Source organism: Grampus griseus (assembly GCF_964374135.1).
Source record: "Grampus griseus genome assembly, chromosome: 9".
Lineage (NCBI taxonomy): Eukaryota > Metazoa > Chordata > Mammalia > Artiodactyla > Delphinidae > Grampus > Grampus griseus.
The window spans coordinates 15915199-15942685 of NC_139003.1; the positions used below are offsets into that span (position 1 = coordinate 15915199).

Sequence of the window (27487 nt, forward strand, 5' to 3'; positions counted from 1 at the left end):
TTAGCTGTTCTAACTTCAGAGAGCTCTTTCTTGGGTTGGTTTTGTGTACTGTTAAAAATGTGGTAGCTTGCTTTCTCAGACTTCCTGGCTTTGATCCCTAGCCTCACTTTTATCCAGACCTCTTTCCTTTATTCCTGTTGTCCCTGTTCTGCTCAGTGTGTACTCCACTTGGAAGATTATCCTCACTTTGGGTCCTATCTTGAAGGGGAGCCCTGGATGGTCAGTTTTAAGAGTTTACAGGGGCTGCAGTGCTCCAGGTACTTTTAGTCCTTACTGGGGACCCTTGCACTCATGTGCTGTGGGAATGGGAAAAGCTTCTGACAGTTTCTGTAGGTGTTCTCACCTTGGCCCACTGTACTGTTCAGTGAACACCTGCTGGCTGTTTTAAGGCTTCCTGTTCTCAGGTCCCTCAGCTGCCCTGCTGCTTCCCTGGGCTTTCCAGCACAGACGTTGATAGAATGCAGGTCATTTGACTCTTAGTGTCTTCTCTCCAGCCACTCGTAATTTTGAGGTTTATAAGGGTATCTTGTTACTTTGTCTTAAATGTTGACCATGTGTTTTTGGTTCTTCTAGTTCCTCTGTCTCTCTATATGTGGAGACTCAGGAATATTCAAATAGTCTGCTGCAACTATTACCACCATCTCCCCACATTTCCTGATTTTTTTAATCCAGCATTTTAGCTTAAATTGTTAAGGAAGTAGCTCATTCCTCTTACTATCAAAGAGAGAAATTTATATTTTTTTATTCAAATAAAAGTTACACATCTTGAGAGTTATATATTTTTAAAAATAACTATGACACCTCCTGAAATTAAAAATTTTTTTTAAAGAATAACTGATTTTTGAGAAACTAAGGTTGGAGGGATTAATGGTTTGGGTCCTTGTGTTTTAGCAAAAATAAGTTCAACTACTCCTTTGAAATTATTTGGCATAATATACTCTTATGTGTACTTAAAACTGAAAAACAAGGTCAGTATTTATTAAAACTTAATAAGTTCCAGGCAGTGGCTTAAGGGATGTTCTGCTGAGGTTTAGAGAGGTTAAGTAACTTTAAGGTCACACCAAACTATTATATACTGAACCAACTGCTCTAAATGTTTTATATATATTTAAATTTCACAACAATCATGTACTACTATTATTCCCATGTTACAGATGAGGAAACTAAGGCACAAACCTATTAGGTGACTTGTTCAAGGTCACATGTGTAGAACTAGGATTCAAACTCATACTCTAGATCCAGATCCCATTTTTAGTCCCCGTTTATATAGTCTCTCAATAGCATGGCTAAGTTTTCAGCTAATGTTATAGGAAATTTTGATTCTTTTTGTTGAAAGGAGACCTCATAATTATTGGGTTGGAATTGGTCGTTAGAAAAGAGATTTTATTTTTTTCTTCTCGTATCAGTGAGCAGTACACTTCACACAGAAGAACAATTTAAAGCTATATTCTTGTTCACTTATTTTACCTCCATACTTCCATAATCAAGGAAACAGGGATCTAATTTCCGGTCAGTAGCACTCAATCTTAAAAAGGTAGAATTCTTGAAAGGTAGCTATTTCCTTAAGAAAATATCACATAGAAAGACAGTTATTTTATGACCAGAAGAGTAGTGTGGATTAAGAAAGTTAGATGTTTTTCCTTTTTATTTTCTATAAGCTATTTTTTAGTAAAATGTGATAAGTAAGCTTGGCTAATGATACAGATGGAAACATCTGCAGATCTTTAATTGCCTTGCTAGGAAGAGTTTTCAATATTGGCCATCGCAGTATGCCACTTTGCAATGACCTTGGGCTAGCTAATGCAGAGTTGCTAGAGGGTTTTTTTGTTTTTTTGCCCCCAATTCAGTTTATGACTGTGGAATCCCCTATTGGCTTTTGTATTTAGATTCAAACCTTTTAGTGCTCCCTTTTTTTTTCTTTTACTTTTAAATTTTTTATTTATTTATTTTTTACATCTTTATTGGAGTATAGTTGCTTTACAATGGTGTGTTAGTTTCTGCTTTATAACAAAGTAAATCAGTTATACATATGTTCCCATATCTCTTCCCTCTTGCGTCTCCCTCCCTCCCACCCTCCCTATCCCACACCTCCAGGTGGTCTCAAAGCACCGAGCTGATCTCCCTGTGCTATGCGGCTGCTTCCCACTAGCTATCTACCTTACGTTTGGTAGTGTATATATGTCCATGCCTCTCTCTCACTTTGTCACAGCTTACCCTTTCCCCTCCCCATATCCTCAAGTCCATTCTCTAGTAGGTCTGTGTCTTTATTCCTGTCTCACCCCTAGGTTCTTCATGAAGAACCTAGTGCTCCCTTTTGAGGTTCTTCCTCACCCTGGTTTTGTTTACTTGCTTGAATTAATTATTTCTACTTCCTGCTTGGGGGCCCCTCCCCAGATCCCATCTCCCTTGTATTCACACAGCCATATGGCTTATGTACCCTCCTACCATCTCTCTGGCAAACCATCTCCATTGTCCTTCATTCCAGCCCCTCCTCTGTGCTCATTAATTCTGTGTTTTCGAACCACCTCCATCGATTCTAAGGACAAACAATGATGAATTTTTCTAACAACTCAAACGCCCGTGATTTATCCTTCCCTATCCACTGACTGGTTTTTTGAGTGTATTCCAAATTTTTTCTCCATGGGTGGTGCTGCCCTTCTTATTTAACTCTATACTCAATGAATAGAAATGTTGCCCCATTCTACGCCATGCCCTGGCACAGACCTGATTCCCTCTGTACAAGTCTCACTGTAACATTTGCTGCAGTATGTGGTGTTGGCAAACAGCACCTTCCAGTACAAATCTTTGAGTTCCATTGTGGCCTCATTAACATTGTTCCCTCTTGTAGAGGATAGGTTAGCGCTGGTCCTTTTCCAAAGAAATTCAGTTACTAATGTGCTGAAAAGATGGCCTTTTATGGTGGTCTCACTGGGTGCTCCCCAAAGGCTGTGTGAAAGGAAAGGAACAAAACTGACAGCATGAAAAAAAGAAAAAAAAAAAGATGACAGCATGCTTTTCCTTGGCTAGTCTTTCACATTTCCTAGGAAAACAGACAATCACTGCTGATTAAAAACAAAATAAAACAGAACAAGCGAACAAAATGAACTCCCCCCCCCACCCCGGGCTTTCCAAAATCAGGTTGTATTACCTTAGTTCTTTCCTGACCCTACTATTCTCTCTCAGTCCCCCTTATTAAATCTGACTATCGACTGTAACTGTATAATCCTTTGATCCTTTTGGGTTCTTTGGAATGTGTTGTTGGTGATCAGTATCTAATTAGCTTTTGAAGCCTTATTATAGATGTCTGTGTGTGTTGAGGGGGGAGTATTCTTTACTAAGATTTACATACAACTTTGCTTTACATTGCCTTTGGCCTCAGAGAATATTTAAGTTAAAGTATTTAAAACACTGCAAAATAAGAAAGTAACAGAAAAAAAGGAGAGAGGAAGGGATGAAGGCTAATCTCGTGGTTGCTTTTAAGTGGATGGGTGGGAAGAGGTCATCAAATACCGTTGTGTCGTGGATCCTCCAGCAACAAATGAAGCTTTCATAGATCTCATTCCTACAGATACATCACCTGTCCCTACAGGTAAGTGTTTAAAAAGGGAGTGGGAAATGACTGGCTTGGTCCGCGTGTCGTCATCTGTGAGAGCAGAGATGAAGAACTGCGCTTGCTTTATCAATGTTACTGTTTATTTAAGCTCTTTACTCTGTAGAATGATATTATCTGGGTTACCCATATAACCAAGGGGCTAGCAGGTACATTGGCAGTTATGGTAGTACGGTCCTTATATAAGGATCATTGTTATTGTTACTCCATTTGTCTGTGTTCTACTTAACTAGAAACCCTAATAGCCAATGAAAACTTTTCACCCAATCCGCTCTACCTAAAGCTTGTTTTTTATTTTGATGGCTTTCTCTTGCAAAGAACTGGGTGGCTGCTGGCAACTGAATCACGGTCTTAGACTAAGCCTCTCTTGTCACGAGTACCAGTTGCAAAATATTAGAATACCTTGTTCCTTTTTTAGGGTGGTTCCCAGAAGTTAATCCTGGATGTGTTACTTCAACCTGCATGTTCCAGGATCTCGGAAGCATTTTTCCTGTGTGGATTTTTGTTTGCCCATGATGCCCATTATAGCTCCTTAGGCCCGTGCTGTCCTGGATAGAGCTGGGAAAATAGTCATCAGTCCAAGCCCCTCTTTTTCAAAAGAATGAAGTTAACTAAATGCTTCCTTCCTCATTTTGCCGGCTTTCTGTGTCCATTCTCTTTTCCCGGATGCTCTGAATTTTAGGGTATGACTTTCTTAGCTTCATGCAACATCCCTTCTTCTAGTCAGTGTAACTCCACACAATACCTGTGAGTAGTTCATTACCACGGCATTTCCTTTCCCGGTGCTGCAGCGTTATTTTCTGCACCTTCCCTCATCAGAGCTAGAAAAGTATGGGGCATGGAGACAACAAAACCTGCATCCCTGGTCAGCCACAAAAAGTATGGGGCATGGAGACAACTAAACCTGCATCCCTGGTCAGCCACAAAAAGTATGGGGCATGGAGACAACTAAACCTGCATCCCTGGTCAGCCACATTTCCCTGTGGCTGACCTGGGAAATGTTGGGAAGAGAGGACCTCGTTTCATCACCTAGCGACACCGTAGTGCTATCTGACAGTCTGTACAGCCACATAAGGGGGGACAGTATGGTCCCCTGCTGGGGAGAAAAGGCTCCCTCGTCAGCCTTTCACATGCTGGGCTGACAGCCTGGCTCTGTTACACAGTAGCCCTTGAGCAACTGTCAACCTCAGTAAGCCTCAGTTTCTTCATCCTTCAAATGGGGTGATAACAATACGACTACATATCTAGTCGACTCACTGTGAGGATTAAATTGGATAATATGGGGAAACATTTAGCTCTATGCCTAGCACATAGTTTGCTTGCAGATATTAACAAAAGAAAGGGACAGAGCAGGCGTGTAAAAATGCAAGAGAGAGCAAGAAAAACTCTCAATGTCAAATAACGAAAATGGGAATATATTTTTCTATAAATAGACCCGAGAGATCTATTAGCATGGACTTATGACTTTATTTAAGCCCATTGTTTTACAAATTTACTGGAACTAGACATCTCCTTCAGGGAGCCCAATGGACAGAGAAAGACTTGTGTCATTCTGGGCAGTGGTCACTTGAACATGGATGGTAGCCTCAGGCAAAGACAAGAACCTTGTTCTTGGCGTGGGAAGGACCAGGCATCGCCGTGGCGCTGCCTTTTGCAGGCTGGGTAACCTTAGGCAGAGCACTGCTCTCACGCCTTGGTGTCTTCACTGAGCACCCTGAGCTGGCTGACATCTAAGGCTCCTTCTGTTCAGAAGACCGAGGCATCGAAGCTAGGAAAGAATACTGCACGATGAAACACACGAGGCAAAACCAAAACTGTCATCTGCCGTTTTGCAAAGGTGTTGCGGAGACACCTCTGCCCTGCTAGTGTATGGACTCCTGCAGCCGAGGGCCAGTCTGTCACTTCTGCTTGTGACGACAAACATCACTGCTATTTTCCCACCTCACCATGTACCCATCTTTCGAAAAGATGGAAACCGAACTTTGCAAAGCACATAAATGCTGCAGGCAGCTTTCACACTGGCAGCTTTCTTTATCAAGGTAACAAAATACATTACTATTTAATTATGCAGCTTCCAGCTTCTCTCCTGACAAAGCAAAGCCCCAAGGCTTATTGAAAAAGAGATTTGTAAGCAGCTAGAATCCACTCAATTTTGCTCAGTCTGGTGACATTCCCATCCCCTCTTTTCACCCTAGGAAGTGAAGGCGCTTATTTCAGCCTCTGCGAAAAAATTAGAGTGGTGTTTTACAAGATAGCAAAAAAGTCGTTTAAACCGTACCGTTTCTGCAGCAGTTGGCTCTGTTTCTCTGACCACGCGTCTCTCTGGTTCTCGTATCTTCCCTAACTAACCCTGAGGGCTTCTTCTCTTTCTTGGAAAGCATGACCCACCCAAAGACGTTCTTCTTCTGGTATTGATTTCCCAGCGAACTTTCCTTTTTTCCTCTTCTCTAGATTTAAGCTCTTTTTATCTTCGAGGAAAAGAGTGACAGGCATGACCAAGGTTATATTTGGAAAATGGAGTTGCTGAGTGATTTTCACTGACATTTTTTAAAAAAGTTTTTGACCTCACATTGCTGAGTCTTGGAAGCACCCTCTTTTAACTCTCTGACTCATTTCTCCATGCTCCCATTTCAGCTCTCCTTCTTTATCAAGTGAAACTGCTTATCACTTTGTCCTCCATGGCTCTATGCTGCCGGTCTTCTCTATAGAGAACTCTCCTCTCATCTTTTTGCCAATGCAAATCTTCCCTTTTTAAACCATTTCTAACAAATTCCCTAGGAAATCATCCCATACATCACCCTACTTCTTTAGCAAGCAGAGCTACATGTGGTTGTGTAAGTGTACACACATTACTTTATAGATACCCTTACCTTTCTGTCTTTAGAGTATATGAATCCCTAAGAAGAATGAAGGTATAGTTTTATTTTTTTCTCTCTTAGCAACTGGACAGTAAAATCTGCTCTTTAATAAATATCTTTGAAGTTCAACTCATATACTGAAGGCTTTTCTACTTTGTATCTTATCCTTTGAGCAAGCTTCAGAACTAACCATTTGCTTTATAATTCTTGCTTCTAAGGTGTGATATTGCTTAGTCCTAAGTTAGCATAATATTGAAGTGAAAGTTAAAACTTTTTTTTTCATTTCTCTGAAGTAAAATGCTTAATTTTTCTGTGCTTCCAATTAATATCTATCATATGTTGATATGGGGAAGAGTCTAAATTAGTGTTTTTCTTATAACTTACTTGCAGATACAAATGATCTTGTCTGTCTTCACACTTACAAGTAAGGACAGACTCTAGAAATTGTACCTTTTTAGAAAAAGGTACACTTTGGCTGTATGTGCATTTTGCTGGTATGTCTCTGAGAGTGTCTTTTGCTGTGTCAGCTCCTCCTTGGCTTTATTTCATTCCAGGGAGGAGTGTTTTGGTTAAACCTAGTCTTCTTCTCAGTTCTAAAGGTCTTTACCTGACAGAGCAGTCAGTGTGCTGCTAGGAGATGATAAGGTACTTAACCATCCGATGACCGGATGACCTATAAACCTATCATCTTTTTGAGCTCAAGAGCACACTCATTTGTACTTGGCTCTTGGCCTTAAACACCATTTCCCATGCAGTCTTGATAATTTGGTTAAAACCGATAACCATCTATCACTTTCAGGCCCTGTCAGGTCTGCTTGCAGCTATCACTGAATGAAATGTGAGGGCACTTTGTCAACCTCAGTTCCTCTTGGAGGTCCTGAAGGACACTGCTAAAATACATCCCATGAGTTCAAGGAGACCCATCACTGGAGCAACACCAGCCTGACGTTGAGGGAAGGGATGATACCGAATCCCTGATGCTCTCGTCAAGACCCTCAGCAAACGTCATTAGGACCTGAGGCCGGCAGCAGCTCCTCTTCTTGGCACCGCCCTCTCATCTGTGAGGCTCACGGAGACCTTATCTATTAGTTCTTCCATTTCTCTTACCCTCTCAGGATTATGCTTTATCATCCAAATGCCAGGGAAAGCAAAAATAAACAAAGTTTGTCAATCTAAATTAAATTCTCTCAGCATTCTAGGGATGAAGGACTTTTGGAGAATACTGGAACTTTTTTTTTTTAATCTCTTACATTGCTAAAGCAGTTTACAGTGCGCTAAGCATTTTAGGACGTATGACTTTATTCGTAAGGAGAAAGAGTGTTATTGTGTACTATAATCATTTAGGGTTCATGAAGTTAGTAAGTTGTAATCAGATTGAAACCCTTTACAAATAGGAAAAAGCCTCCCTGTGGATGGAAGCTTAATGTTTACTGAACAAAAATAGTTGATAGGATTCTATAATATTGATGCTAAAAATGAATTTATAGTTTTCTAGTTTTATGGGAATAATTGGATATTCCTTTAGAAGATGGTACTACATAAAAAAGTGTGTCGAACCACTTCATCCAAAAATGATAATATTAATCTGTCATCACTAGAGAAAACATTAATTTTGAGCTGTACAGACTGTCAAAAAGGTATTTTCAAGAACTTCTCTGGTCCCCCAGTGACTAGTGTTAGCACATATTTTCACAGTTGGTGGAAAGTAACATGTTGTGACTGCGGAAGAGTATGAACCCAATTGGCCCCTTAACTTGGGAACTTGTCTTCTCTAACCCAAAGCCCAAAGCAGATTAATTAACCTATGACATTTGTTTTAACAGTGAGCCAAGGCTTACTACCAATGTCCTAGGAAGTAACATGCATCGTTGCTTAGTATAAGGCTCTCATCTGACCCATAATGTAACCATTTCTGGTTTATTGAGATACTTACAATGGTGTGTCACTGCCTCTAATAAACACCACTATATACCTTAAAAAGATATGGAACTATTTTCAGCTCCAAAATTTACTGCCAGGTGTAGCAGGGGCCAGTAAAGTAGACTTTCTTCTGTTCCTCAGAACGTCTTCCTTGACCCAGAGTTTGAAGAATATTGAAATGATAGCCAGCTGAATCCCCAGACCTTAAGTGTCCACCAGGTAGTTAGTAAGCACTTCATATATTTCCTGTACTATAGAGTTTTCATTGAAAGGTGGAGTATGGATAAAACAAAGAGGAAAAAAATGAAAAACACAGTCCCTGTGCTTGTGGCTTAATGGCAGAGATGGGACTTAAACATGTAAAACAACCAGAGAACAATTTCACAACAAGAGATAAACAAGTGGGATGTTTGGGAGAGACATCTGGTTCCCGCACTGTTTATAGGTCATTCCAGTGCTGTATAAGGGAGATGGAACTGACTGTCTCTGAAGGGAGCACGTCCTGGTCCTCTGGCAGCAAGGTGCACGTTTTCTGCCAGGAGGGAACACTGGATGGGGGCTGTTTATTTTTTCTCCAAACAGGAAACCTCTTCCATGCTAACAGCAGCTCAAAAAGATCGCTGTAGCAGATGGAAAGAACCCATATACATTCATGAATTCAATTAGCAGGGACTAATTGAATTTGAGGATTAACTCTGTCATTAGAGAGACACAAAACCTATTTATGTCTTCCGTCTCTGGTTGCACATGCTAAGAGGGATTTGGCACAGGTGGTATTTGAGTATTAGACCACTGTAGCATTTAATGGCCCTTAGATGCCACTGATGGGTTAATCCCAATGATGATGAGATGATAAGATGACAAACTATGTGAGGTGTGTGCTCTGTAACCCTCTATTCGATATTTCAGCAGTGGAGGAGACGCCAGTCGGCAGAGCGTGAGGAATATAGGACTAGAGTTCTGTGAGTGTTTGCCTGACTGGAGAAGAAAAAGAGGAGGGGCAGTCTCTTCTCACATCTGATGATTAAAGAGAGCACACCTTATACAGAATTCCTAATTCAGTTCAACCAGCATTTGTTGTCTGCAGAGTCTTCTACTTGCCTTGCACTTCCCGCTCCAAAAAGCTGGTCCTTCTGATAAGTAGTCTTCCACCTTTTCTTATTTATCTGCCGAGATACTCATGATGTCAAACAGATGACACTGTGTGCAGGTACACTCCCATAGATCACACGGGTGACAGAAGCTACTGTTCTTGGTCAGTTCCCAACCCTAACTGAAAGTCAGCACCAACCCACTGACTCCACGCACATCACGATGCAAGTGTGGGATGTGACGGCTTGTGTTTTCCAAAAACAGCCACAGCGGCATCTCCCATCCCACATATTCTTCTTGCAGCAGGACTTTGACGTTCTTTTCATCGAGCTATGAGGTATGTGGCTCCTTTCCTTGAATATGGGCGAACTTAAGCCTGAGGCAGAGCAGACGTGACGCTGTGTGATTTCCAAGGCAAGGTGACTTCCACTGGGCTCCCTTGGAATGGTTGCTTTTGAAACAGTCAGCATTTCAGGAGGAAGCCCAAGCAACCCAAGGAAGCCCGCGCGAGCAGAGCTCCCAGTTACCAGTTGTGCGTGTGATCTGTGAAGTGGCGCTTGGAGCTTTCAGTGAAGCTGCCCCAGCTGATGCCAGATAGAGCAGATATTTCTGCTTAACCCAGCCCAAATATCAGCTTTTGAACAAAATACATAATTGCCGTGTTAGAGCCACTGCATGTTGGGATGGTTTGCTATGCAGTAATAGGGAACTGATACAGGTTTATGTGTCATTATAAGAATAATCTTGAGTTCTAATATATTATTAAGAACCCTTAGTATTCTAGCCATTATTAGCAAAGAACTTGGCATGTATCTTATTATCAATTGTCAAAACTTCCTAGAGGCCTAGATTCAAATGCAGAGGTCTTTAGCGATATCTAGTTCCTCCTTTCCTTCACCTCGTCTTGGGTTCAGTATGACTATGTAAAATAATATCAATTATCAGTCATTTTCATGAGCTGCTTCCTCCTTTATGCCTAATTAGCATAATTCACGATAGCTATCCATTAAATGTGTGTTAGATTACCTTTGCTGTGGTTCACGATTATATTAAATTCCATTTTGGGAGCTAAGCCTTCACAGTTTGTTACTCATGTACCAGGGCTTGCTGCTCACAAAGTAGAAAAATTGGACAGAATGCTGCTGATAAGGAAAATGCAGGAAAAGCTATGCAGAAGTATGTATCTCAGAGAAGTAAGCTTTTGGGCATCTGACAGTGCAGACTCTCTGGCGGCTGAGCAGTAAGTAATTAAGGAAAAGTGTGAAGACACCTGTCATGATCAGATCAAGGGAATTGTGAACATGACATTCGCCATAGGGATGCTTGTTTTTCCGTGTCTGCTTTGGCATAAAAAGAGTTGCAGCCTCAAGCCATAAATTGACTTTACTATGTGATGCATTCATGAACCTTTTATTTGGGGTTGTTTGAATTTTTGCTTACCTTGCTCCAAGTTAAAGAAGAAACAGCATGGTGGAAGGAACTCTGACCTAAGAGTCAGAAATAATAAAAGAAAATATAAAAGAAATAATAAAAATAAAAGAGACAAGCGCCCTTCTGTCTCTCAGCTGGATTGCTAACTATCTGTGTGACCTTGGAAAAGTCAATTTACTTCTCAAGCCCCATTTTCCTTAGCTATGAAATGAGAGGGTTAGACTAAGGCCAAATAGAGCTCTGCAATGTGGAATATGGCTTCCGAAGCATTAGTTTTATGTTGTGATTCCTGCTTTGCAGATGTAAATATTTAAGAGTAAAAAGTATGCAGAACTTGGCAAAGCCAGACGTATATTTATGATTCTCGATGAATCAACTGATTTTTACCGCCTAGGCCTCCACAAGCCATTCTTTGTTCAACAGTTTTTGTTGTTACATTTAATTTTTTCTTCCACAAGTAAAAAACAAAAGATTTAGATGACTGCCATCATTAGCAAGTGACAATTCAGCAACAGAATATTAATTTTAAAACTGAAAAATAGCTGAACATGAAAGATTAAAAATTTTAAAGAGACATAAATGCTCAGGCTTGTGACTCTATATACAGCATAGTTATTTTGGTTCATTTATTGAGATTTATAAACATACATGTGGCTTTGCCAAGTTCTTTTTTATTTACAAATATTTTTGTCTACAAAGCAAACTTCACAACCTTAAACTATCCCTTTGGAAGTAGTCATATGCCATGTTCTAGAGCTATAGTTGACCTTAGTCTAAACTTCTCATTTCATAGAAGAAAGTGATTCATTTCTGTGTAATGGTGTTAAAAACATCAGTATTCCATGGTGTTCTACACAGAAGACCACAGTGGTCAGAGTCGCTGTTTCTTGAGCTTACTTGCAAGGCAGAGTCTCAAAAGAACTGATTTTATCTTCATTTTCCTAATGAGAGAGCTGAAGCTTGGTTAATTGCCCAAGGTTATAGCTAGTTAATGGTACTCACAAGACTTAAACTCAGGCAGTATGATTCTGGACTCAATTAAAATATATTCCTTCCTAATTTGGATTTCTTGCCAAAATATCAGCTCTCTGAGAGGATGGAGTATGTTTTGTACAGTCAGCCTTGAACAGGGCCTGGCACGGCAGAAGCAGGCGAGCCAGCCAGTGGGCCCTTGGACTGTGTTCTCCCCATCGTGATTCCAGGTGATAGGAGTCATTTTTTCCCTTCTGTGCACCGATGGCTAAGGAAGTCCGGGCTTTTGGGAGTCCAGGCCTAGGAGAGAGGCTGTGAGAAGGAAGACAGTGATTCCTTCCTGGTAGTCCTGACTTTTCAGTTCCAGCTTTCTCTCTCAGGATGTTTACTGTTTAGCAATTGATTGGAAGGCACAGCGCTGAAGGAAAAATAAACCATTTCTTGTGAACTAATGATTCAACTTCTAAACTCTAAAACTGACAAACTTTTCAGTTCTCTACCCTCTTACTTTCCTGTCTGACTGTCTAAGTTTATGTGATTTAATTGTCTGGGAAACTCAGTATCCACCTACTCAGTAACCCTTGTGTCCCATTGGCCATTTGACTTCCCTTGTTCTTTTGAATTTGGGAGCATTGTTGCCTCAGTTATGAAGGAGTTTTGGAAAAGGCAAGAAGGCAGGCTCAGAGCTGAAGAAATAATAAAGAATAATACTGTAATCATAACAACTCATTTTTTTTTAAGCTTGCTCTTTCAGAAGGTTATTATCTGGAGTTGAATACTAATGGATTCAGGCTCTGTTTATGCAGAGCAAATCTTAAACAACAGTGTTCAGGAGGGAAGGACATTAATCAGGAGAGAAGAGGGCCTTGTGCCTAATAATGTTTGCATAATAGCTACCCTTGAGTATACTGCTTGGCTTAAAAATAAATATTCATGTTTTCTGTCTCAGTACAATTGGAAATTATTTGTGGTTATGATTCTTTTATATGCTCTTCTATCTGTTCATGGGGACTTTAAATTGGGAGGCTGTAGGAAACCAAAAGACATAAATAAAAATGCTTTTGAGTGAGTCTGAGGTAGCAATGGAAAGCCGCCGTAATGGGGGTAATCCGGAGCAATTGAGCTGAGAGCAGGTCGTAACTCTGTTTGCGGGAGGGAAGGGGAGGAATCAAACTGGCATGTGTCAGGACATTTATACGATCCTCGATTTACTTTTAACGCCTCCATAGCTTCTCATTACTCTTGGGATGAAAATCCAGGTTCCTTCTCTTGACATAGCGTGCTCCCTGGAGCAGTCCCTTAGGAACTCTACAGTTATGACCTAAGACAACCCAGCCTCAGATGTGATAATGCAGAATTCTTCCCAGGGCGCCTCAGACAACATGACTCTTAACTTCCAAGTCCTTGTTCATATCTTCCCTTCACGTTTTAAGGATTTTCCAAATCTTCTTTGCTAATTAAATCCACTTATTGTGGAAGAGTCACCTTAAATTTCACCTCCTCCAACAATCCTTTGAACTCTGCAGCTAGCTTAAGTTTTCCTCCAGCCTCTCATTAATTCATTCATTTGTTCATTCATTCATTTATTTTCAGGGCTCTTTCAATAGTATTTATCCTGGGGAATTTTTGTTATCATCCTGATTTCTTGCTTATATGCACCAAATTTTATTCACTGGTGCTTTAAATTAGCGAATTCACTTTTCTTTTCTCTCCCCTTTATTCTTTCTTTTTTCTAATTCTTTTAAACTTGAGAAATGTGCCAACATGGTCTTGAAAACGCAGGCTCTACATTGTTACGAACTTCTGCATGTAAGTTTCAAGGCTCTTCATTAGCTGCCTTCTCAGGCAACTTCCCTAACCTTATTTCTTTCCTAAATGGATACTCTACCTCGGTCAAGAGAACATCCTACAGTATAAAAGCCCAGACTGAGTCGTTCTCCCAGACCTGCAACTGCTCATACTTTCCCCTGCCTCTTCCTCCCTGTCCTCTGAGGTACAGGTGACATCTTGGGGTGAAGCACCAACCATCCCACTGGCTCCTTCATCCATGCCTCACTTCTGATGGGGCCTGTGAACAGAGAGGTGTCTGCTTGACTCCACCACCAACTTACCCTCATTGCTAGGCTCCTTCTGAAGTGTTTGTATGTCTCTTTCATGTACTTACGTATAGTCACTCTACCCCTTCTGTCAATATAACTTATCCTATTTATAAAGCACTTTTTTGGTTTCATCTTTACTACAGAGAGGTAAGCAGGGCAGCTGTTAACCTTACTTTACATAAGAAAATTGGTTCAAAAAGTTTGGATGACTTCTTAAATTTACATATCTAGTAAATTATAGAGATTGGAATTAGACTCCAATCCAGTGCCTTTTCCACAACACTACAAGCTTGATAACCTTTAGACTATCTTCTTCCATTTTCCGTAAGCCTCACAGAGCCTAGTAGAGCTTCTACAGGGCGACCTCCCAGAGGGCACTGGACAGAGGCTGGGGCTGGTCACAGGGACCTGCACTACGGTGCTGATGGGGCCACCGTTGGCTCTGTGCCCCGAGAGAGTCACTGCACTCTGAACCCCAGTGTCGCATCTATACTAGGAGGAGTGAGACACGTTTCTTGGGTTCTTTGGATGCATAACGTTTTATTAATTCCCTTTCTGTCATTTTTATCTCCATTGCCTTCTCACTCCTTTTCTGCTTGCTCTCTTTTCAATCAGTTCAACAACTGATTGGTGTGCGTTGATAGCGTACAAAGAGCATTGTGCTGGGAGCCAAAGGGAGGTGAGAAAAGCAGATTGCTTACAGCTTGTTATGGGAAAGAAACATTCTTCCCTCTTTCCTGCTCTTCCTTTTTCTCTATTCTTCCTGCATTCTTCTTCCTCCCCTGTGCTCAAGGAACCCTCATCATTTCCACAGGTTTTCAAGGTTTCTGCTTTGGGAAGGCACTCAGCCCTGGGCCATTGAACGAGTTTAACATGCCTGTGGTCCTTTGCCTCTGGTCACCCAGGGCTCCTAACTGCTCATCATAAATGCTTCAAGGGCTTTGTTCAGTGACGGTCAAGGGCTCCATGTACTTTGATACCTGATACTACATTTTTGGCTAACTCTATATGAGAGACTCTGAAACAAGAAGAGTAAAGTGACAGTTGAAAAATAAATTTTAAATCTTCTAATTTTTTTTGGTGACTTTAAAGGCTTAAAATAATCCTTTTTTTTGAGCAGTTTTAGAATCTAAGTATTTATTCTTCTAAAGGGACCATTTTCGACCTAATACACATGTTCCCTTTAGGAACCATAATTGTCATTAGACACTCATGTATTCTTTCCCCCTTTTATCAGTTATATTTTCTCATTCCTTTTCTACACCCCACATGACAGGCACAGGTACTTATATTTTTTTCCCCTCGGCTACATAGTCTTACAATTAGTTTAGGTTACCTAGGACTTCTAGAGCTCTTTCTGTAAGAATCACCAATGAATTTTATGCTAAATATACGGTTATTTTCTTCAGAACATAATCAAAATGTGTTTCTTCTTTACTGTCTCTTGTCCTTCTTTCCATAGCAGTAGGTATTTATCTATAATTATAAAACACACAAACAAAATTACTAGTGATTTTTGAACCCCAAAAGGACAAAGTAGAGGGAACTAGAAAGAAGGGACCAGAAACAGTCATGATTAGGTACCTACTTTGCGTCAGTGGATGAGTTAAGAACATTTAGATGATTGAATTAATCCTTTGAAGGATCCTATACAATTGAGACTTGCTGTTTTACAGATGTGGAAACTGAGGCTCAGAGGGGTTAAATAACTTGCCCAGTATTCCACAGCCTGTAAGGGTCAGGGCTAAGATTTGAATCCAATATGTGTGACTCTAAATTTCATGTTCTCTTTTCTGTACCTGGGCTGGAGAGGGCTCAGGTACGCTCTAGAATGATGTATGAGATGAGTGCCCAGGTAGGGAAGGGCTAAAGGGAAGGCCTTAGTCTGTTCCCAGATTCACCCTTTGGCATGTGTGTCCTCCCCTGGTTCCTGCCCCAAATGTAGACTGTGTCTCCAAAATACGGATCCAGCCCTTTATAATATTTTAATGAGAGGGTCTTCTACTAATGGGACATCTCTCTTTTGTCTTCCACAGCAATTTTGCAGGCAGTAATAGCTGGTGATCTTATGAAGGTAAGATATCTTGCTACCAGAACTTTTGGTGATTCTTTAAGACTTTAAATCAACATCATTTCTCACCAAATTTTCATGATCCCGTATATCGTTTCTCATCCCCCTGGTACTAGCTGGTTAGAAGGAGGAAGGATGCTCTTTTTGAGGACTGAGAAGAGAGGATGAGAGGGGTCTTCACAGCATCTCTACATCTCCTAATAGCAAAGGGTCTGTGCAAAGGCACTGCGCTATTTGCCTTGACTAGATACAACCGATGCATGTCCCCAGGAGGCAGTCCTCACAGTGCTTGGAATTCCTCCTCTCTGAAATTTGAAGTTAAAAGATTTCTTTTTAGATAGGTCTTTAAATGAATGCATCTGTAGGAATAACCTGGACAATACCCAGAAATACATTCTCTAGGCAAGAGCCTACATCTTGCGACATTATTACAGTTTTGAACTTCGGGGATCACGGTGAATCAGAAGATGCTCTGATCTGCCTCGAGTATTTTTTTTTTTTTTGCCTCGAGTATTTTGATTTGTGCTCATGTTTTCTGACGAATTTAGTTCAGAGGGAAGTTCAGAGGGAAGGAGATGGTCACTGCTTGCCTCTAGAGTGAATGCGAATTCCAAAGTCAGACTGCGTGGGTTCAGATCTTGGCTCTGCCATTCACCGTATACGTGACTTTGTGTAACTACCTAATTCTCTCTGTGCCTCAGTTTCTTCATCTGTAAAATGGAATCACATTGCCCCTCTCTTTGCTTTATTGTGAGGATTGAATGTAAAATTCATGTAAAGCTCTTAAGACTGTTCCTGTTACATAGCAGGGACTCTAAAATGATAGCTGTTTTATTAATATAGTGTTAATCTATGTTTCTTTAGTAGCTAAACATAGTGGGGAGGCAAATATTTGTTATAAAATATAATATAATCTATGAATACCCTAAAAGCTGTATTTGGCCCCAAGTTATTTTCAGGCGTCAGGACTTGGACTGCCCACGTGTCCCTGTATAACGCACACTGGCGTTGATCTGTTCTGTAATATCAACAGCTGCCCCTGGGCAGAGGCTCTGCCTTACTCATGGAGTATGGTGCCACTGCATATGGAGAAACCAGAAGCCTTAAAAGAAAGCTGAGAAGCACTGCCCTTGTATACAAGTTCTTCTGACGCACATCTGTTGAATAAACTGCAAAATCTCTGTGCTACATTTTTAACAGGTTACTAGCAGAAGACAAATAGTGAGAAGGTTGCCAGCATCTTGATAAACTGCCGTCTTTAGACACATAATCCTGGGAGTGGTGCCTGTGCCACTGTCCAGATCATAGCGTTACTAGGAATTGTTACCCACAAGAGGAAAGTGCTGTCTAAGCAGTGTGGGCGCCTATGCGTTCAGTGCCATTTCCCAGCAGTGGATTAAACCAATACTATCCTATACTCCCTGTAGGGCCTTATAGTGGATTCTGTGGGAAAGAGAGGCGTGAGTTAAGACCTGATTCCTGCCCTTGCAGAGCTTCTAAACCAGAAAATTTTGCAAACTGTTGTACATTTGAAACCTTTTCATTTTATTTTGTATATACTTTCAGTCTAGGCAACAGATTTTCCAGGTCCCTGGGTGTATTATCACACTTTTTTTTGGTACTTAGTAGAGAATTATTTGAGAGATGGGAAATCAGTATGTTCAGCTGGCTGTCTTATTTCATTCTCTGTTGTAATTATTTCCTAAATGACTAAGAAATGACTTAATAACACCTTATTTACTGAGAGGTCAAATATAAAGGCTTAGGGTTTTTCTCTTTCATTCTTTTCTTTCTGTCTTTTTTTTCTTTTCCTTCCCAAGTACTTTTTCCCCCTTTTCTTTTTTCTTCTCTATCGTCTTTCATTTTTCTATCCCATGTAGAAAGTACAATAAATATTAAATATTAAACTGCGTGTGTGTGTGTGTGTGTGTGTGTGTGTGTGTGTGTAAGGGATGGAGAGCGATAGAGAGAGAGAGAGGTTGGGTGGGGAGCGGGGGGTGGCAGTGCACCAGTGAGCTGAGAACAGAAAACCCAGGATCATCCCTGTGTGAAGGTTGTCATGAGTGGCTCCTATACACTGGGCTGCATAAAATGCCCGTGGACTAACTTAACATTCACAGTGTCTATAAACACCACTGAAAGGCAGAATCAGGGCAGCTGATGGATTGGGTCTCTGCTATTCTGTTGAGCCCAAATCCTCTGTGGATCTGCCCACAAAGAATGGAAGTGTCATTGTGAGACAAGACAGTTGAACAGAACAGGATTCTCTTCGCTTTTTGTGGAAGACAATTAGCTACTTCTTCCTGTTCCTTTGCTTCACAGTTTAGGCGTGAAAACCCCATATATTCCTTACTTCCATTCAGCGACTCCTTTTTGATCAATTTCCTAGGAAGTCTTTCCTGACTTTTTTCCATCCCCTACGAGTGCCCTGTGCTACCCTCCTCAGGTTCTTCTCCGTCTCTGTGCAATTCTTTACACAGCTGTCTCCCCCGTGGACGGCAAGGTCTTGGAGGCCAGTGGCCGAGTTGTATTCATCTTTGTTTCACTGGCATCTGGCACATGGCGGTTCTATGATTTGGAGTGAACGCGTGAACCGTGAGTTTACTCTTCAACCTTGTGAGTTGTTTGATTTTTTATAATGTGCCATCTAACTTCCTGGTGGAAGACACATTCCTTTTGCTTATATCCTGCCGAGTTATCTGATTCTTATTTATCCTAAAACTATCTTTTAGAAGCTCCAGAAAGAAAGGCTCTTCTTGTTCTGATATACTGCAGTGTAGAGAACGGAGATCCAGTTACACTTTCTATAACGTTCAGTATTTCACAAACTTAGACTGTGTCCCCATTTAGCCACCTAATTCCCAGGCTGCAGTATCTGATTTCTCCAGGCTGTTCTCATGTTTGAAGTCTTTTAGGTTTCTACTACTACATTCTCTGAACCCTTCTGGTTCTTATCCCACGGATCATCTCAAGCCTTGTTGGGTATACGTTGGGCAGAAGGCATGCAGGCTGGGCCGCAGATCTGGATGAAGGAAGGAGACATACATGGGTGTGCCTGTGTCTGCCGTGTGCATATGTGTTGTGAGCGCATGCAGGAAGATGGGAAGCAGCTTCTGTACTCGGTAGCTAGGCTCATGAGAGATTGGAGAAAAAACTAAAGGACGGGGAAGGAGCTTAGCTACCAGACATCAAGCTATTCCTGCCTATAGACTTAATTGTTCTTTCAGTCAAGAGAACGCTGAGCTAGCATAGGGAATCTTTTATTCTTCTCTCCACCCTTTACTCCCTTGAGACAGAGACCAGCGCCCAGAAAAGTTAAAGACAAAAAACAGAAAAGGAACAAGTAATTTAGCATGTTTCCATTTCCTTAGGCTGTTCAGTACCCACATACCCTCTCTGGAGTTAGCTGAGACACTGGCCATCTATTTGAGTGATAACACAACCCAGGAATGGTTACTTCATCTCTTTGACTTTTCTCTGTGTCCTCTGAGGATGGAGACATTTGTGGTTTGTTACATTAGTTTTATTTTATCACCGGTTAGCTGTTTCCCTTGTTCTGGACTGTGCCTGAGCTGCTTTTCCTATGTCTCTTTTTCAGCTAATAGAAAGCTATAAAAATGGAGGCAGCCTGCTAATTCAGGGACCAGACCACTGTTCACTCCTTCACTACGCAGCTAAAACCGGCAACGGGGAGATTGTGAAATATATCCTTGACCACGGTGAGTAGGCACAGCGAACCAAGAATCATTTATCTATGAAACAGACTGAGTTTTCTAAGTTGACTTTCATCCAGGCTGTCCTCAGAATGGTAAAAATATTCTCCAACTTTAGCTGACTCTCCTTGCTTATTTGAGGGAGCTGGGATTCCAGATCCCTTACACGTGTAGGTCACCTTAACCAAGCCATTAACAGAAATAATTTTCATATCAAGGCCTTTCATATCAAGGCAGGGTATCTGGGGGCTGATTAATTAAAAACTAGAAGACAAACCACATGTGGCCTCGGCATAGCGTGCTTTACTGTTTTGGGAAGAGCTTTCATGTTTTGGGAAGCTAACTAGTTGGGAGCAGGTACCTAATCCATATTTATAGCTGATCATTCTGAGGAGTAATGAGCATATTTTTTTCCCATCTTTCTAGTCCCCACCCCCCCCCCTTTTTTTTTTCTGTTTGAGTCTCATTCATCTTTTCAACTCAAGTCACACTTTATTCTCTTTGAAAACATCTGGTACTCTCGTGTCCTCTGTGGCCGGCCATGTTCACCTCCTGGACGGTGTCCTAACTGGGTGTGTAATTTGGTGTTATAGATTAGGTACTTTAGCATGTACCTCTGATAGTCCTCTAGAGGCACAAACACATGAGAGGAATATCAAATGTTGACCATACTTTCAGCTTCCCACGTTTACAGTGTTTCTAGGACTGAACAATAGGAAAGAAGGGGAAACAGTTCCCTGGCGTGGCTGTTTCTGCGGGGTCTCTAGCTCTGCTAGATGCAGGTACACAGAGATCCTGGAAGATTTTCTGTGAGCCCTAGCACTGAGCCTGTGGCCTACACTCACTGTATCATATTTAGGTTGTAAACAGTAAGCATATTCACATTCACATTTCCTTTTTTTAAATTGAGGTATAGTTGATTTACAATGTGTTAGTTTCAGGTGTACAGCAAAGTGATTCATTTATACATATAAACACATATCTAGTCTTATTCAGATTCTTTTCTGTTATAGGTTATTACAAGATAGAGTATAGTTCCCTGTGCTATACAGCAGGTCCTTACTGTTTATCTATTTTATATACAGTAGTGTATATCTGTTAATCCCAAACTCCCAATGGATCCCTCCCCTGCCCTTCCCCCTTTGGTAACCATAAGTTTGTTTTCTATGTCTGATTCACATTCCTTTTTATTCCTCTTTTTATGCAATTCAGCAAACATGTCTTATTCCATTCATTCATTCATTCATCAAATATTTGTGGAGTACTTCACAGGAACTACCTGTTATAGACCAGCACACACACAAAAACAAACTACAGTCATTGTTATCAAGCAGTTGCAGGCTAAAAAAATATATAAACATATGCATCATAAAATTTAAGGCAGTTGTATGTAGATGCCTTAAGTCCTATTGTAAAGCCACAAATAGCTAACATAGCTACCACTTCTCAAGCACGGGTTATAGGCCATGTGCTTATACTGAGCACATCCTATCATTTAATCTTTACGAGGACCTTGTAAGGTAAGTATTAGACTGTCAGTCACATTAGACTCACCTTGCTTTGTCTTCAGTACCTTCTCACCACGGAGCGTTTGCTTGAACCCTTGGCCTGAATTACGGTGGAAAGAGTGGTTTAGGAAGAGGAAAAGGGAGTTAAAGTAGGACGGTCGTCCTTAGAGGCTTTCTTCCCCCCTGGTAGGCTAGGTTGGAGAATCCCAAGCCTGTCTGCCCGGGAAAGCCTAGATGTATTTCCGGTGCTGCGTCTGGGGTGTGCACATTCTGCCTCCTGCTCACCTGACCATTCTGCCCCCGGCAGTTAAAGCATTCCTCTTTGGGCAAGACTTGCGAAAGCATTGGTGGCGTCAATTCTGCTTGCCTCTCCCACCACCCCCCGCCCCCAACAACACACATCATAGGTGTTTCCTCTTCCTTATAGTGACTCTTCCAAAAGCTTGTGACAGGCAGAACCAAATATTAGAACCCAGCCCCACAGACAGTGCATAAAGGTCACAAAGCTTCCATGGTTATTTCTCTCTTAATAGAAAAGATCTCAGGATGTCCACTGTACAAAGTTCAGGTGAACTTCAGATATATGCTGTCACTTTGTTTGCCTCTAGCTCAGGTTCAAGTACTGCGGGTGGCTGTCGTCTTGATCATTCTCCATCCCTCCCTCCGAGTTTGCCCTTTACCCGATGAGACTGTTTGCCCGCATACCCACATACCACTCTAGAGTTAGGTGAGACACTGGCTGTCTATTTGAGTGATGAGACAACTTAGGAATGCTCTCTCCTCCCCTCTCTACCTCTCCTGAAGAACAAGCATTCCCTTCTCTGGTTCTGCGATCCGCTCTGCATCAGTGATCTGCTGGTATCTCACTTGGTCTTACCTATGAGGCTGCAGGGAGCTGCGTTTTGACTGAGTCTGTATTTAAGATGGACTCTCACATGTTCGGGGCTCTCAGCTGAGACGGCTGGGACACCTGAGCCTTTCTCTACACCTGGACCTTCATCCCAGGCTTCTGCATAGCATGATGGTCCTCGGGTTCCTGGAGGGTGAGGATGGAAGCTTCCAGACATTCTGAGGCCAGGCTGGGGAAGTCTGCCTCATCTCTGTGGCATTCCACCAGCTAAAACAAGTCACAGAGCCAGCCCCAACTCAAGGGGTGGGGAAATAGACCCCTCTGCTTTATAATTAATGGCCATAGTTAATCTACCCCGCTCCCTTACTCTGTCTTCTTCAGTTAAAAATGATGACCCTCCCTTTTCAATGTCCCAAACTACTGACTCACTTGGAATTCCCTGGAGCTCTGCTTTTATATTTTCCTTTGGTTCAGGGTCCGAAGCCAAGGCTGCAATATTTAGCAAATAAAAATACAACAACTTTTTTTTTAAGCATTAAGTATGTCCCATGCAATATCTGGGACATAATTACACTAAAAACAAAACCAAAAATCCTCTTCTCAGCTGGGTCTCCCCAGGGACTTGAATGATGAGGCCTGAGATGATATAGCTCTAACACCAAGGATTTTCACACACCCCCCAACTTCTCTTTCTACTCCCTTAAGACGGTCTTTAAAAGCCCCTGTAACTCAAGCTCATAAGACTTGGAGTTTCTAACCTCAGCCATAGATCAGTCCACACGCACTCTTTCTGGCATGAAATGCAGCTGGCAAATCTCTTAGTGCTCTGATCAAAGCCTGACATTCCAATACTAAACTAGTTTCTTTTTGATCCCAGGTGTCTTTTGCAAAGAGTGAATAATGTGATACAGCTCTCTGCGTCAAAACTGAAGGACACAAGGAATTTGTTAGGAACTTGGGGTAGGGGGAAGCTTATTTTTCTAATTTTGGGGGTTAGCTTTTGTAAATTAGGTGGTTTAATATTTATACTAATGAGAAAACACTTGAGATTTTTGTAATCACCTCAACGTCACTCACAGGCAAACAGTTCTCATGGTCACTGCGTCTGCCTCACCAGGGTCTCCAGTTGGCCAGCAGATACATGGGGGGAAAGACTGGAGACCATGAAGCAAAATCCATCTCTTCTGTTTGAAAATAAAGTCTTACTATGACCTACATCCCAAGGATCACTGTATATTGATGGGTGGCAATTTTTAACCTCTTAGTACTGCAGTCAAATAATAGAAACTGAATTGCAGTTGATTTTTACTAAAATTAGTATTTATCAACCTGATAGGCATGGTCAATTTCATTCTTAACATCAACCTCATTATCTCTAGTTATTCAGGAACACGGATGTAAAATCTTTTGACGTTGTCAGACTAATTCTCCATGTTCCTTAAGAGCTAAGCACTTTGGCTCAACCATTTCTGTTGTCATTTGTTTTCATATCTTTAGTTGCTGATAGAATTTCATAAACCTGTGCATTTAGAATTGGAAACTATCTTTGCAGAACTATTCATCTCATTTCAATTACAGAAACTCTTTTAAGTTATCGTGTTCTTGAAGTCGGGGACAGGAACACAGAAAACATGACCCTTTCTCTGTAATCATCTTCTTAATGTGATCTCTGCTCAGCGAATAGTCTTGCCTAATTTAATAATGATGATGACTCTGAAATTCCCCTGATCTGATGGAAAATATCCTTTGCGAAGATGCCTCTGTGAGGCTGGGGTTTGGGGATTTCTACCAGACTGGCATCGTTGTTTGTAAATTAGCATTAGGTTTGCAGAGTGGGTGGGTCTGATCAGTTTGCATTCATGTAAATAAAAAAATAAATGAATACAAATTTTCCACTGTGCCAAAGGTCAAGAGATGCCCCTCCTAATAATCTCAGTTGCTGCAAACCTCTTGAAGTTTTAGTTTTGAAAATTTTATGTCTTCATATTATATAAATCCTAAAAACGGTTCAAAGACCTGCCTGTAAAGATGCCTTTAACGACAAGGGTCCTGAGAAATCAGTGGGCCTTTTTCAAGGCTCATGACTGGTACGGATTGTTTGCTTTCTGCATCCGTACTCCAGGGAGCCCCTCTCTCCCCTCTGCTTTGCCCTCTTCTCCACCGTTTATTGACGCTGAGCAGTGGGGTCCGCAATCAGGAGCACGCCGCCCTCTGAACGGGAGTCGTGAGAGATTAGTCATTCTCCCAGACACCGCATTCAGCAACCAAGTTCTCTTCTCAGAGCTCTTTTAAATCCAGGCTGAGGGGCTGGGGGGCACGGGACCTGTGGTTATTTCTGAAAAGCCACAGGAGGCTTGAATTTTTCTCTTCCCGCATCTTCTTTGGGACTTCTTCTCTCAAATACACGACACGCTGCTTTCCTTTATGAAAAACTGGAATTTGGGCATTGGGAGGGTTGAAAAGAGAACGGAGGAGGGAGCGAGCTTAAGAATTCCACAGGGACAGGGTGGAGAGAGGAGGATGTGGAGGGATTCCAGCTGAGAGACCCCCGCCCACCCCCCGGCGGCGCCAGCTTTTCAACTCCTTTCAGCCATACTTTTGCCCACCCCCTCCTCCCTAGTGTTAGCCCTTCGAGAGACTTTTATGGTGTTTTAGTCTTTTACCCCAGCCCCCCACCCCGGCACATTTTGCTCTTTTGTTTTTATTCTCCCAGCTCCCACCCCTCTGCCCCCTACTGTGTTTCCTGATAGAAATCTCACTCATGCATTTCCTTTCTGATTTCAATGGCTTATTTTGTCTTCCCTCTTTTTCTGCCTTCAGTCTTTCTTTTCTTTTTTTCACCCCCCCACCTTTTTCTGCCTCTGGTCCCCGAGAGAAACGACCACCATCCTGCTGGGACAGGATGATGGTGCTGTTAAGAGTTCCCAGTGCCAGCTCTCCCCACATCTGTGCAGCTTTTGTCCTGGGGCAGAGGAGGATTTGGAATGGTCTGCTGGCAGCGTCAGGGAAACTAATGGGAAATGAGGTCCGGGGAGAGAGAGAGAGAGAGAGAGAGAGAGGCCACGGGGAGTTGGTAGGAATAGCAAAGGGGATTTGGATGCCTCGGTGTGGGAAGCAAATTAAAGGATGCATGTGACAAAAGACACATCATATATAATACAAGTGCAGGATCGATGATAAAATTGCATCAGTTCAGTGGAAGACCTATGGGATGAGCACTGACTGGGCAGCAAACCTGAAATCTGGAAGGTCTGACTACTTACCATGCTGCTCACTTTTTCATGTTGGGAGGTTTGTGAAGTTTTGCTTCTCTTCGAAGCAAGAAAAGCTTCCCTGGCCTTCAGCAGGGAATACTGATGTGTATTCCCCACAATGTATTTTTCTTTCCCTTATTTTTCAGACCATTTCTCATATAGCATAGCTTTTTTTTTGAATCCATGTTCCACTTATGGATCTCTTTCTGAGAAAAAATATATTGGCCAGGGTCCAAGTGGATTTTTAAATGTTTCATTCATTCAAAAATTCTGTCCCATGCACTTTTTTTTTTTTTTTTTTTATTTTTGGCTGCATTGGGTCTTCGTTGCTGCGCGCAGGCTTTCTCTAGTTGTGGAGAATGGTGGCTACTCTTTGTTGTGGTGCGCGGGCTTCTCGTTGCGGTGGCTTCTCTTGTTGCGGAGCACGGGTTCTAGGCACGCGGGCTTCAGTAGTTGTGGCTCACGGGCTCTAGAGCACAGGCTCAGGAGTTGTGGCGCACGGGCTTAGCTGCTCCGCGGCATGTGGGATCTTCCCAGACCAGGGATCGAACCTGTGTCCCCTGCATTGGCAGGCGGATTCTTATCCATTGCGCCACCAGGGAAGCCCAGTGCCATGCACTTTTGAAGAAAAATGTTATAGTAATAATCACTGCTCATCTTTACTGTTCTGAATGCTTTACATGTATTCATACATTTAATTCTTCCAACAGTCCTACAAGGTAAGTTCTCTTATCTCTATTTGACAGGTGGTAAAAACTGAAGGGTAGTAAAGTTAGGTGACTTGCCAAAATGCATCCATAATATGAGATTGGCTTCTGCCTTCCATATTCCTAAAACCCAGCGAGGGAAATGAAACATGGATAAACAACCACAGCACGGGGTGGTTTGAAATGAGTATCATATGCAGCGTTCTAGTGACAACTGGTACAGGGCTGCAGAAGGGCAGTGATCATCTTATGAAAATTTCATGGAGAAATTTGTACCCATATCCCTTCAGTGGAGATTCAACAGTCATCTTCCGGTGCAGGTTAGCTATGGAATGGAGTGTGGATATTTTAGTAAATCCTGGGAGGGACAGAGAGCCAAGAGTTCCCTTTATATTCGGGGAACAATCAGGAATTCTCTGCTGACAACTTAATGGCATTCCTTCAAACTCCTTAATCAGGATATATGTATTCATGAAATACAAAGTAAGCCCAAACCCAAATGTTCCCCATTGGTATATATTGAAGGACTTCCATCATCTTTATGTTTTCTCTTTCTCCTGTTCTCTCCCTTAAGAGTGAGACTAAAGTTAACTTTTCCAAAAACCATAGTTGCTATTTTTTCACATGTATTTTTCTTTCAAGGGAAAATTTTTATGGTCTTTGTTGATTGTTTTTATTTCTCTGGCTACACCTCCACCTCCAAATCTTACACCAATGCTACTAACCCACACAGTGTACTATTAGACAGCATGCTGTACTAGTAGGAAGAGCTCCCTGTAGGTCACTGAAGACACAACTAGGGAGGGAAACCACAGCTTTGTCTCAGGCTCCACCTGGCAGTCACTCCTCCTCTCCTTTTCTCTCCTGCAGCCCCTTCTTGCTATCAGTTAATTAAGTCCATCTTTCCAGAGCTGTTCCTGAAACCTTTAACTGAAGTTTCTTTGGATATGAAGAGCAAAAGGATCTTGTTTTAGTATCAGCAGCTCTTTTTCTCATCTCTGTCAGCTGCAGAGGATTAAGGGGGAGGGGGAGACAATAAACAGCTCCAGGCGTGCCTGACTCGCAGATTAGATGACCAGCTCTGGAATCCTTCTGGGTTGGCTTCATTTATAGTGATTCTTGTCAGAAAGTTGAGGAACGAGCTTCTTTCTCTCCCTTGTCCCACTTCCAGTGTCAGATCCTTGCCATGTTAGCACAGATTAAACTGCCTCAGCATCCTGTCACTGCATGGAGGCGTGGACCCCAGAGTCCATGGACCCACTGCGGGTGCAGCTCTGAGAGCACCAAGTGACAGTGCTGAGGAAAGGAGGACCTGAGACAAGGCCCCTGTTGCCTAAAAATTTGTGCAGTTGTTACCAAACACACGTTCGTGTGTGCCCGACGCACAGTGAGGCCAAACAAA

General features: G+C 41.9%; 1 protein-coding gene across 2 annotated transcripts in view; it reads left to right on the top strand.

Moving 5' to 3' along the window:
• DGKI (diacylglycerol kinase iota) overlaps positions 1 to 27487 on the top strand; it is a gene marked incomplete at both ends in the record, with an annotated part of 452324 nt that overhangs the window by 412853 nt on the left and 11984 nt on the right. For both annotated transcript variants that reach the window (XM_082662462.1, XM_082662463.1), the window contains 2 exons: positions 16019 to 16056; positions 19652 to 19772. In XM_082662462.1, coding sequence (XP_082518588.1) covers positions 16019 to 16056; positions 19652 to 19772 — 159 coding nt within the window. The remainder of the gene's footprint in view (positions 1 to 16018; positions 16057 to 19651; positions 19773 to 27487) is intronic.